We start from the raw sequence: 12,968 nt of genomic DNA, 5'->3' as shown, positions 1-12,968 counted from the left end.
GCATTTGTTTTTTCTTATATTCTCACATTTAAGACTTAAGGGTATAAATAATTAAATATCATGCATGAAGATAAGAACTCTTTGTGCATAACCAATTAACCACGAGTTCATTGTGAGTTTACTTGTGTAACTTGTAGTTTATGATAATTTAACAATAATAATTGAGGACAAAGCCCTTAATAAATACAATCTTAGAAGGCTTAAATCAAAGAGCTGAGCTATGCCTACACGGTACAATTTCGCCAATGAAAGACCTTAAGTACTGTCTTAATCACAAGTTAAGACAGATCAAGCGTCCATTTGTCTATAGTTGTAGACACTAACTAGGTATTTTCACTTTTGAAAGTTTGATATAGATTTGAGGTTTGAAAACGGCCGTGTCTCTACATAGTCCTTTATATATGCGTATAATTAATCTAAGCCTAAACAACGTGTTATGTAACTTCAGTTACCAAAAAAATTGTTAGATTTGATTTTGATAAGGTACCACAACAAAATATAATGGTAGCAACTACGTCGTGTTTCTTGGATATATGTAAGAAGCTTAGGAATACTATTAATTTTTCTCATGAGATAGAGTCACAAAAAGTTCATGTGTACACTTGTCTACCCTCGCGGTTAGAGGAGCTACTAAACCATACTTTGGTCTTTAATGTGGAGGAAACTTTGCTAAAATCTTCTTCATGGTTCCCTTTCTTCATGTTGGTGGCATTTGAAGGCGGAGGTCTTTTACGTGCTTTTTTATTGCTCTTTTTGTACCCTTTAATTTGCTTGGTAGACGAAGAATGGAAGCTAAACATAATGGTTTTCGTGTGTTTTGTTGGGGTTAAAAGGAGTGCCCGAAAATCAGTAGGAAGAACAGTCTTGCCAAAATTCTTCTTGGAAGATGTGGGATATCAAGGCTTCGAGGTGCTCACGAGCTTTCGAAAAAGGGTGGGAGTAACTAACTTCCCTAGGGTTATGGTCGAGACGTTCTTGCAAGAATATTTGGGAATTGGTACAATTGTTGGAAGGGAGATTAAGGTATATAGAGGGTACTATTTAGGTTTGATGGAAAGAAAAAAGGGTGTAATTAAGGAAATTACAAGTCTAGTTTGCAAGGAGGAAAACTTTATTGTAATATCAGGGTGTGAGAAAACATTTAAAGATCACCAACTCATTACAAATTGCAAGGTATGTTATTCATACAGAAAGACTTGCGTGGACCTGGTCCACAATAATATTATTGTGGACCCGAGATTTATATACACGTAACTGACATTATATTGAACATAGTGACCCTTATTTTTAACATAGTAACCTTATTTTTAACATAGTAACCTTTATTAAAACTTGTATAACGTTTAATATTATTGTGAACTTGAATACGACGTTATGACCTTAATTTTAATATAGTGACCTTTATTATTCATATTTTTTTTGAGAGAACCTTTATTATTCATATTGACCAATATATAAATATTTCATTAAAAAAAATTAACCTCTTATAGCTATATATTACAAAATGACTTTTATTTCAACATAGTGACCTTTTTTTTTTATTACAGTGACCTTTTTTTTTATTCATAAAACGGAACCAGGTTCATTTAAGAATTTTTATTATTCATATGCTTAACAATTTGCCCAATTGCCCCACCATCAGTACTTGATCTTTACTCATTTAAAGCTAGCTTAGGTTCATTCATAAGTTCAATATTTAAGTTGTTTAGATAAAATATACAAGTATGTTGTTAAATTTCGAGAGAATATGAAATGGGTCTGGGAAACCCGAACAAAGAATAGGAGAATTTGGTCCACAAACAAGGCTTAAGAGATTCCATACTAAAACCAATTGGCAATAGTAGGAGTAACTCCTCTACTTTATAAAGTAGAACTAACTCTCCTCTTTCTCCAATGTGGGAAACTCACAAGTGGGTTATAATGGGTTTCAACATATGTAAATAAAGAAATAAGGATGCCAGTGAGAAGCAATGAATGTGAGATTATGCCATTAATTAAGCAAATATTGCTCATCTTCGAAATGATCAAATAATAAATACATGTGCATCATGCCAGGTCAAATAGACCGGACCTAGTTTTTTACTAGCGTTCATTTGTTGCTAAATTACATAAATACAAACGTTTAAAAACAACAACAAATTGGAAAGTACACAAAATACGAAATTAATGATGTCCATCAAGTAGTGTACAAAAAATTTAATAAGGTTAAATTTTGATCAAACCAAAAAAAGATCAGAGGTGGATATTTTGCCTAGCTAGACTAGTATTAAAAGCCTTCAAGGTATCATAAATCTTTATGCATACGTAGAGGATACGTAGAGGAGTTATCCTCTTTATTATTAGAAATTAGAAATTACAATTTATGGCAATAATGTTTAGTTCCACTGCTACACTTTCAATTAATTGAAATGTCCAAGGTACAAAAGACTTCTTCTCAGCTACTCGCTCGTATTAACAAAAATTATAATTGGATGATGATCTAATTTAAAATTCTATTTTGTTCACTTGATTATAACTTGAATGAAATTATACTTACTAGCTAGTTATACTATTTTATAATTCCTGAAACATTCATGAAATTTATAAGAACCTAAAGAAATTTACGAATTACACTGTATGATGTAGTTTAATTTGATGAAGTATGTAGGAGTATTGGTACACCTAATTGAGATATCGACAAATGATGACTATGTATTTTTCTCCTCTTAAATGTTTGATTAGCTACTCAAACTCTCTTTCTAATGTTACATTTTTATGCTAGGGTTTCTACTTGGTGAGAAAAGTTGATAAGGAAAAATGGAATTATCTTCCAAGGGACAAATACCCTAAACCCTTGATATTCCACGATGGAAGGTTAGCATTTTTTCCAACCCCTATGGCTTCATTGACCATGCTCATATGGCTACCCTTCGGCGCGATCCTATGCATCACAAGAATCATAATCTCAATTTTCTTACCTTTCAAAATCTCCCTTCCAATACTAGCCTTCCTTGGAACAAGTGGTTTAACGTCAAAAAATTGTTCCAATTCACAAACAATATTAAATAGCTCAACCAACCAAAATAGAAATTCCAAGGGCAAAATTTACGTGTGTAACCACAAAACGTTGCTTGATCCTATCTACATATCATACGCTTGTGAAGTCCCTCTAACCGCGCTTGCCTATAGCATTAGCAAATTAAGCCAAGTTCTCACCCCAATAAAGACCGTTATCCTAACAAGGGACAAGGAGAAAGACGCAAAAGTCATGCAAAAAATGTTAAGCAAAGGCAGTGTTGTGGTTTGTCCCGAAGGGACTACGTGTAGAGAGCGTTACTTGCTAAGGTTTAGTCCCTTATTCGCGGAGATGACTGATGACATTGTTCCGGTGGCCTTAGAGGTTAAAGTTAGCATGTTTTATGGTACAACGGCGAGTGGAATCAAAGCATTAGATCCAATATTTTTCCTTTTGAATCCATATCCTTATTACTATGTTAGCCTACTTGAAAATGTACCTAAATCTCATACTTGTGGAAGTGGTGGTAGGTCCAATATTGATGTTGCTAATTATGTGCAAGCTGAGATTGCAAAGTCATTAGGATATACATGCACGGTATTAACTAGGAAAGACAAGTATATGATGTTGGCTGGTAACACTGGTGATTGAAGATATTAATTTGAATGTTGCAATATATTGGAATAATACTGATTAACTGTAATTAGAATCGAATATGAATGTTGCAATGTATTGAAATAATACTTTTGAATTATAATAATAAAATTCAATGTAATTAAATTTTCTTGTGAACAAATTATGTACTCCCTCTAGTTATTTATATATTTTACATTTTTTACTACTATTTGCTCAATTGTTGGGTATATCCTTGCCCGACCCTCAAGTTGCCTTTAGCGAGGTATTGATATCACAAGATTCACAACCACATGATTATGATAATACCTATACCGCTAAACCAATTACTACATGGTTTGAATACTTTTTTTTTTTTAGATCGAAACATGGTTAGAAACTTATACGGAATACTTGTGTATTTGTCAATAGTACTCAATGTATGTATAAAGTAGTTAGTAGTTATACTTGTAAGTATTAATTGTATGATAATTTGTGAGTTGTACAGTACAAGAGTGGGTCGTGTTGTATTTATACTAGGTCCATGAAAATACAATACTGTTCATACTAGAAAAGGCATTAAAAAAAAAGGCATGAAATAATTAGCTCTTAATATAGCCCATTCACGTAGCCTTCAAGCACTTGATCTTATGTCCTACAATAAAGGGTTTATACACTAACCTGTATACATGGGGTAACTTATTGAAGTAGAAGTCCATGTCTATACACTCTATAAATATCATGTAGGTCCATGCGCCAAATTTTCTTGGTCGCTCGTTCATTCCTCTCTTTAATCAATTTTGTTTCACATATTAATTAAGGTCAATTATTTCCTAGCTAATAAAAAGACTGATTTAAATGAGTATATATATTTATGAAATAAATAACATACTATGTATATCATGTTCAATCATTTACACTGATGGTTAAACTCAATGACAAATTGACGATGCTTACTATCTCCCTACATATCGTTATTATTAGGAATTTATGCAAGTTTAAAGTAATGTGGCGTCATATCATAATATTATTGATTAGTATTTTTTTCATCGTAACGAAAAATAAACAATAGTTAGTATCATTTATCAATATTTGAAGTAGTGACCTTGTATACATTAAAATTATTTTTTAACACAAAAAATAAACAATAGTTAGTATCATTTATCAATATTTGAAGTAGTGACCTTGTATACATTAAAATTATTTTTTAACACATCTCTAATGACGCAACACCCAACTTATATTATTATTTTTTAGTTATTCTTTCTGTTTTTTTTTATTTTTTTTTATCGTGTCACAAAATGCATTGACTTTTAAGTCAATGTATGTAATTACAGTGTATGCGTGCTAACGCACAATATGATGTATATGTATGTAGTATGTATATTTAGAAAGAAAAACAATAGGAGATGTGGAATTTAAAAAAAAAAAGGAGAAGTGGAAGTTAATTATAGAAAAAAAAAACAAACAAACAAAAAAAAAAAAAAAAAAAACATGAGATTTGAGAATTGGGTTTGTGGTTAAATGACCCTGTAATCATATAAAAGATTAAATGATAAAGAATTTCTTATAATTGAATGAAGAACTAAAAATCCAGCTTTTGACACATAAAACATTCTAAATTTCATGTTATTAAATGTTGGTTTATGAATTTTGGCCTATTATTTTATACTTATACAAATATAATTTAAATGATACTGTAGCATCTATAAATACATTGATTTAATTTTCAAACAAACCTAACTAATATACTATTTCACTGTATTATTGTAGAAGTATATCAGAATAATATATAATGACCCTATCCTACATACGTATTGTCTGGCCAGTAGTAACTAATTTTTATTTATACTCATCTTCATGTACTGTATATGTGGTCATATACGTAACGTATTAATCAGATCTCATTGTCTGCTCTTTATTTGTTTTTTGGACCACCCTTAGCTTGAGCGACACATATGGATGAATGAATGGTATGATTGAGTATACCAATTAATACAAATGCATGATCATCCATTTTCTCTATTACTCCCTCTGTTCCTATTTTTTTGCTCCATTGCCAAAATTTGGGTCAAATTTTAAAAGTTTTGACCATTAATTCCCATTATTCTACAAGAGGTAATATAATCAAGTAGGATTTTGTTTGATACATCTCTATGCATATTTTATTAATATCAACTTTTTATAATTTTTATGCGTACAAAAATGAATATATAAGCTTTTTAACATGTGTTTTGGAAATCGTAAAAAGTCAAATAAAGCAATAAAATAGGAATAGAAGGAGTACATTAATTAATCCCACAATAATTGAATATTTTGCAGTGGAATGGGTGCGTGGGAGGCGGAGGATAGAGGGGGGTTCATAGGTCATCATGAGCAGGTTGGAAAGAGGGAGTATTCTAACTATCTACGTAGCTTATAAAAAGAGAAACTTTTCTAATTAAAAGATAGAGAAGGTCACTTAATCTTGTTTTGTCACAATCTAACTATCTACATATCTAATAGAAGAAATTTTCATTTTGATAGGAGAGAATCATAAAACAAGCTAAGCTTCTCATATATATCGTGTTTAATTGATCATAATGATATTTCATTCTAGCATTTTCAAATAAGAAAGTGATAGACGCACTAGTCTTAGTGTTATTATCGGCGAAACTAAAAAAAATAAATTGATAATTTATACTCCTTCCGTTACGAGTTACTCGCAATAAAGAGGGCGTTTGCGGACTCCTAGGCAAAATATATTAAGTGTAATTATTGGAAAATAAGGGGATGTGCTTAGTATTACTCCAATCAAATAAATAAATAAACAAAACCTAAACACCAAGCACCACAACCACGAAACCACCACCACCTAGCAAAACCACAACCACGAAAACACCACCACCCAGCAAACCACCAGCGAACCCACGATCAACGAACCTAGCGAACCAATGAACCCAACGAACCATTCGCGAACCCACGAACCCACGATCAACGAACCAGTGCCACCACCACCTGCGAACCCTTCGCGAAGCCGCGATGCCACCGAACCCACTACAACCCACCACCACCCACCCCGAAACCCACAACCCACCCACCACCCACAACCCCAAAACTCACAACCCACGATCCCAGATCCACCACCCACAACCCCGAAACTCACAACCCACGAACCCAGATCCACCACTCACAACCCCGAAACTCACAACCCACGAACCCAGATCCACCACCCACAACCCCGAAACTCACAACCCACCACCCAGCACGAATTACAAACCAGCACCACCACTTATCACCAACCACCCACCACGAAGCCCACGAACCACCCAACGAACCCTCAACAAATCCATGGAACCCAGAAAACCGTCAGATCTGGAAAATTAGCGAACCCACAACAAACCATGAACCCACATCGGCAGTGACAAAACAACAAGAAAAGGAAGAGAGAGAAAACGGAGGCGACGACAAGCAAGAGGGCATCGACAGTGAGTTCCGGCGATGAGAGCGATCGCCATGGTTGCGAAGGAGATCGGTGGTAGAGTGGAGACCGGGGGAGATGAACTGGGTAAATGGAGTGGAGATCCGGTGGTAGTGGTGGTGGTGGCTGCCAATTAAGGTGATGATGAATTTAGATGGAAGGAGAATGATTTTGGTAGAAATGCATAAGTTAATCAATGTTAGGGTTTAAGTTCATAAGATAAAATCAGTAGTTTAATTAGGGTATTTAGAATAAAAAGTAAGGGTAATGTTGTAAAATCACACAAAAAAATTTACCATAAAAGGAAAGAAATAAGTTTGTTGCAAGTAATGTGTACCGACCATTTTTAATAATTATTGCGAGTAATTCGTAATGAAGGGAGTAACAAATAAGAAAGATAACATATTATTATGTATGTGGTTCTATACGTCTATGTACGTTCCTTAACTTTGCTACTAGATTTTGCATAAAAACATTGAAGGTATACATTATGCTATTATTTGTAAATTAAATGATATACATATAGCCCTAATAAATAATGGGCGACGGAGGAAAAATACAAATAATAAACATATACTTCGTATTAAACATTAATTAATAGCAACAATGGATATAATAACACGCCTTTTGATCATATGACGTGTATTTATGATGTATTTTATTCACCTTGTTTTCACTTATCTAAACCTAATAACTAAGGGCTTGTTTGACATCGTTTTTTATTTTTTGTCTTTTGTTTTTCTCAAAACAAAAAACCAAGATAGGAAACAAGAAAAAAGTGTTTCTACTTTTCTGTTATCAGTTTTCAAAATTATCATGATTTTAATAAGTTTGACTAATTTTTGATTTATTTTATGACATGCACCATATGATTTTGAAAAACAAAAAACCAAAAAACAGAAAACCACAATAATGACAAACGAACCCTAAACTTATTTGAAATTGTTTTCGTCATCACTTAACTATTAACCCTTATCAAAACTTGTTAAATTGAAATAAGTATGAAAAAAGGTGAACACACCATAAGTCCCCTTTTATGGATTATTTTGGATTTACCTACGATATATTGACCTAATAGCTCACCAAACAACTAACTTTAAGAACCATTAATCAACATTAATTTCTCACCAAAAAAGAGTTATACTGTAGTTATAAACAATTTGGTGATCGAGAAAAACCTTCTAGTTCTATAAATCGGTCCCTCCTTCCTAATTGTAACTATTTTTAACCAAAAAAACATTAATAAATATACACATCACTTTGATGTGAATTCTAATCAATAAATGAACATAAACTAAGGACACACCAGGAGATTGACTGGTGTTAAATATGAGTCTGAGCTGCACCCGCAAATTAAGAGAAAGAGTCCACTTCACAATTTCAAAGGAGGTTTCATCCCAAAACGAACCACATGGCAATAGGGGGAGTAGCCCATTAGCCTTATAAAGTGATTAACTCTCTCTTCTTCAATCAATATAGGACACTTAAATGTGGTGACACTTGGGAGGTCTATTTTTCAACATAAGGAATAGTAGATATACGATCAATTAGAAACTTAGAATTTATATATATATATATATATATATATATATATATATATATATATATATATATATATATATATATATATATATATATATATATATATATATATATATATATATATTTGCAAGATTAGAAACTTAGAAATTGGAATTAACATTTAGAATGAGACAATTGTAACCCATTCAAGTGGAGAATTTCTTGTATGAATGCTCATTGTAATGGGGAATTTATATTATTAATATATATTTCTATTTCAAGTATAATTTTCAAATATATGCTTATACTAGCCATTGAAAAATAAGAAAATCAAATTATAAACTGTTTGACTACTCCTATATGTTATGGTGTGTTTTACTCCGTATATATTTATGATTTTCACTCATCTTATCTTATTTGTACTTATTAAAATTTACTCAGTAGGACCCAAAATATATTAATAATGTGATGAGACCGACATCTTTTTGGAAGTATATAATTTTTTAGAAATTTTTATGTAATAAAGAGGTTTAAAATATAAACCATATATTTTTAATCAAATTTCGCTAGTCGTTATATATCTCTATTTATTATGTACCTATATAAAGATGGGACGGGTTTAACGATTTCTATGACACCATATCTAGCAAGCTAGTACAGTTTAGTGTGCACAACACTACACAAATTACCTGAACCAATTAAGTACATACAAAATGCAACAAAATTATCACAATTTCACTTCTTTAACCAAAGTAGAGGAAGATGATGAAATGTTTCAAAAAAACACATTAGTTTTTAGTATGGAAGACATTTTATTAAAATCATCTTCCATGTTTCCTTACTTCATGTTAGTGGCTTTCGAAGGCGGAGGACCTATAAGAGCCCTAATCTTGCTCCTCATGTACCCATTCTTGTGCATCCTAGACGAAGATTTGAGGTTCGAAATCATGGTTTTTATTTGCTTATTTGGCATTAAGAAAAAGAGTTTTAAGATAGGAAAAACCGTTTTGCCAAAATTTTTCTTGGAAAATATTGGTTGTGAAAGCCTTGAAGTGGTGATGAAGTTTGGTAGGAAGGTGGGAGTGACAAAATTGCCCAAGGTAATGGTTGAGGGATTTTTAATGGATTTTTTGGGTGTTGAAGATATTATTGGGCGAGAAATTGGAGTAATTAGTGGATATTACACAGGTTTGTTGGATAAATCGGAGATTGGAAAAAATAAGCAAGAGAAAATCTTTTCACATATGATGTCCGAAGAAAGCCAATATGTTGGGATTTGTGGCTTCACCAAATCTTACGAAACTCGCCCTTTCAACATTTTAAAGGTAAATGCTTTTAACAAATATTTTGTAAAAATGTTCAAGATTTGGGAACTAATCTTCAACACTAAAAATAAGGATAAATAACATGCATTTCATATGAATACTTAACTCTTTTAAATTGGGTGAATGAAAATAGGGCTCTCTTTCATAAATAAGAATAAGAGGATGCTAATATGGATACTTCATATATATGCATGCATGCAAAGTAATAGAGGTGTTTTTTCTAATAAGTAAAAGTGCATGTTATGTTAAAATTCATCATTAACCTCTCCAAATAGTTTTAAGCATATATAATCAATATATAATTCATGGTCGCAAGTTTTGAATTATTAATTTCCATATCTCCATATAAGAATTAACAAGTATATATCTCTTGATTAATACATTTTATTTAGCCGCTTTTGCCAAATCATAACTTCAAACAATTTTAAACATTGATGTTTGGAAAATAAATGTCGGTGTATTAAACAAGACCCCACTCAACAATGACAGATCCAGAAAAAAATACTTCAGAGGGTCAAAATGCAATTGATATATTTAAATGGGGACATTTCATAAAAATATAAGCAATTTTTGATTTATCGGGAAAAAAACTTAATTTTATAGGATTTTTTTTTCATGTTCAAGTGGGGTCAAGGGACCCCACTTAATCACCATGCATTCGCCACTGCCACTCAAGTATGTGTTTTCTTAAAAGTAAATCGCAAAATGAAGTCAATGTAACTTATGTGAGTAGTTGTGAAAGTCAAAATGGGTAAACTAAAATGCGATGAAGTATGTAGTAGTTAAAAATTGAATTGCTTGTGAGTTGTCTTGATAAATGAAAGGGTCATAAACTAGTTAATGTGGTTGATAATTAAGTTAGTAGTTGATTGATAAGTGGTTACAATACATTGATGAAGCCCTTGTTTGCCCCCCACATAAGCTTATGCAAGTTTTTAAACATTAGATTAAAATCTAAAATCAATGGTAATTAATTATTTATTTTTTTATATGTGCAGGATGTCTATTTGGTAAGCAAGGATGATAAGAAGAGTTGGAATAATCTTCCAAGAGAAAAATACCCTAAACCATTGATATTTCATGATGGTAGACTAGCATTTATGCCCACACCATTAGACACCCTTACTATGTTTATGTGGCTACCATTTGGGATTATCCTTAGTATCACAAGAGTACTGGTAGCTGTTTTGCTACCTCACGAAGTATGCTCACCCATCGCGGCCTTTCTTGGACTACGCTATCCTTATACTCCTTCAAAAGACAACCCTAAGTACACTAATAAACCCGAAAATTCAAAAGGAATGATCTATGTATGCAATCACAAAACTTTACTCGATGCAGTCTACGTCTCACACATATGTCGAATGAATCTCTTCACGCTTACCTATAGCATAAGCAAATTGTCCAAATTTCTATGTCCGATTGATACAATTGAGCTAACAAGGGATAGGGAGAAGGATGCCGCGATCATGTACAAGGTGTTAAGCCAAGGGAGGAACGTTATTTTGTGTCCCGAAGGGACTACGTGTAGGGAGCCTTATTTGCTAAGATTTAGTCCCTTGTTTGCAGAGTTAAGTGACGATATTAATCCTATTGCTCTACAAGTAGACGTTAGCATGTTTTATGGAACAACTGCGAGTGGGATCAAGGCCTTTGATCCGTTCTTCTTTATGATGAACCCGTGGCCTTCATATCACGTGAAATTCCTTGACAAGTTACCTAAGGAATGGACTTGTGGAAGTGGTGGGAAAACCAGATTTGAAGTTGCTAATTATGTTCAAGATGTGATTGGTAAATCACTAAGTTATACGTGTACTGGCTTAACAAGGAAAGATAAGTACTTGGTTTTGGCTGGTAACAATGGGCTTTATCATTAAGTGGGGATAAAACAAGTGCAAGCCAAAAAAAAAAAAAAAAAAAAAAAGCATTGATTGCATAAAGTTGTGACAAAAATATAAGTGGTGCCAATTGGGCTCATTTTGTGATGGTGTATTTATTGTGTCATTAAAACCTAAAGCACCTACTTTTAAAAGAAAAATTGTAAAAACTTTTTTTTTTTCTCTCTCTTACTTATAAAAATTCTATCATCCAAATCATGTACTTTGTATATTCATGAAAAAAAAACATGTGTAATATGGATACTTTGTTCATGTAAGTACTTGTATATTTTTTGGTGTACTCCGTAATAAATTTTTATTGAGTGCAAATGTGCAATGTTCATGTAAGAATGGTAGGAAGCAACCTCTTAATTATTTTGATGTGCTACTATTAAAAAGCAAAGGTATACTCCTAAGGAAGGAGTACTGAGTGATTGTTGTCAATGTAATAATCTACTTACTACTCTATTTCTCTAATGGGTCTTCCTAGTTTTTCATCAGTCTTCAACTATAAATCTTATCATAGATTTGTTTGAATATATAATTTCGAAATATCAACTTCTTATAATTTGTACTTGTGTGAATAATTCAACTACTACCTCCAATTTGTATTATTCGCAACAAAGGGGTATTGTTTGTGAGAAATAAAATATTCCTTTGTTGAGATCGAGTAATGCGAACCGAAGGTAGTATAATTGTTATGTCTAGACAAGTGTTAAAGTCAAAGTGTTAGAACTATAATAAAAACAAATAATGTTAGTTTTGTTTAAACTATAATGGTCTTATATGTCTAGACAAGTATGAAAGTTAGAGTGTCTGCAAAGAAGTGAGGCCACTTCTTTTGTGCGGAGTATATATTTTTCAAATTTTTAGTAAAGTTCATAATGAAAAATTAAGAACAATTTATGGAACAAGGAAAAACAAGCACCCTCAATTTATAAAGAAAAACTAAGAAAAATAAGGCCACTTATTTTGTACAGAGTACATATTACTCATTCTTAGAGAACAAAAATTAAGACATCAATTATCATGAGGTCAGCATAATTTATGGAATCAAGAAAATAAGCACCCTCGACTTATAAAGAAAACTATCATAGTAATTAGTAACAATAAAACATTATACATTATTGAACTCTTCATGCCTTATCACTTGATCTCTTTCAAAATACTCCTTTCAA

General features: G+C 32.2%; 1 protein-coding gene and 1 pseudogene across 1 annotated transcript; both read left to right on the top strand.

Moving 5' to 3' along the window:
- The first annotated feature begins 501 nt into the window (after positions 1-501).
- On the top strand, positions 502-3,646 carry LOC145575064 (putative glycerol-3-phosphate acyltransferase 3 pseudogene; annotated as a pseudogene).
- A 5,573-nt stretch (positions 3,647-9,219) lies between these two features.
- LOC145576036 (putative glycerol-3-phosphate acyltransferase 2) lies at positions 9,220-12,114 on the top strand. Its single transcript, XM_081633824.1, has 2 exons — positions 9,220-9,913; positions 10,912-12,114. The coding sequence occupies exons 1-2, from the start codon at positions 9,302-9,304 to the stop codon at positions 11,788-11,790; spliced, it is 1,491 nt and encodes a 496-aa protein (XP_081489950.1). The 5' UTR covers positions 9,220-9,301; the 3' UTR covers positions 11,791-12,114.
- The last annotated feature ends 854 nt before the right edge of the window (positions 12,115-12,968 follow it).

This window comes from Chenopodium album, chromosome 13, assembly GCF_948465745.1.
Source record: "Chenopodium album chromosome 13, dcCheAlbu1.1, whole genome shotgun sequence".
In the NCBI taxonomy this organism is placed as follows: Eukaryota; Viridiplantae; Streptophyta; class Magnoliopsida; order Caryophyllales; family Amaranthaceae; genus Chenopodium; species Chenopodium album.
Note: the sequence above shows the minus strand (reverse complement) of the source record. Positions and strands in the feature narration are given on the sequence as shown.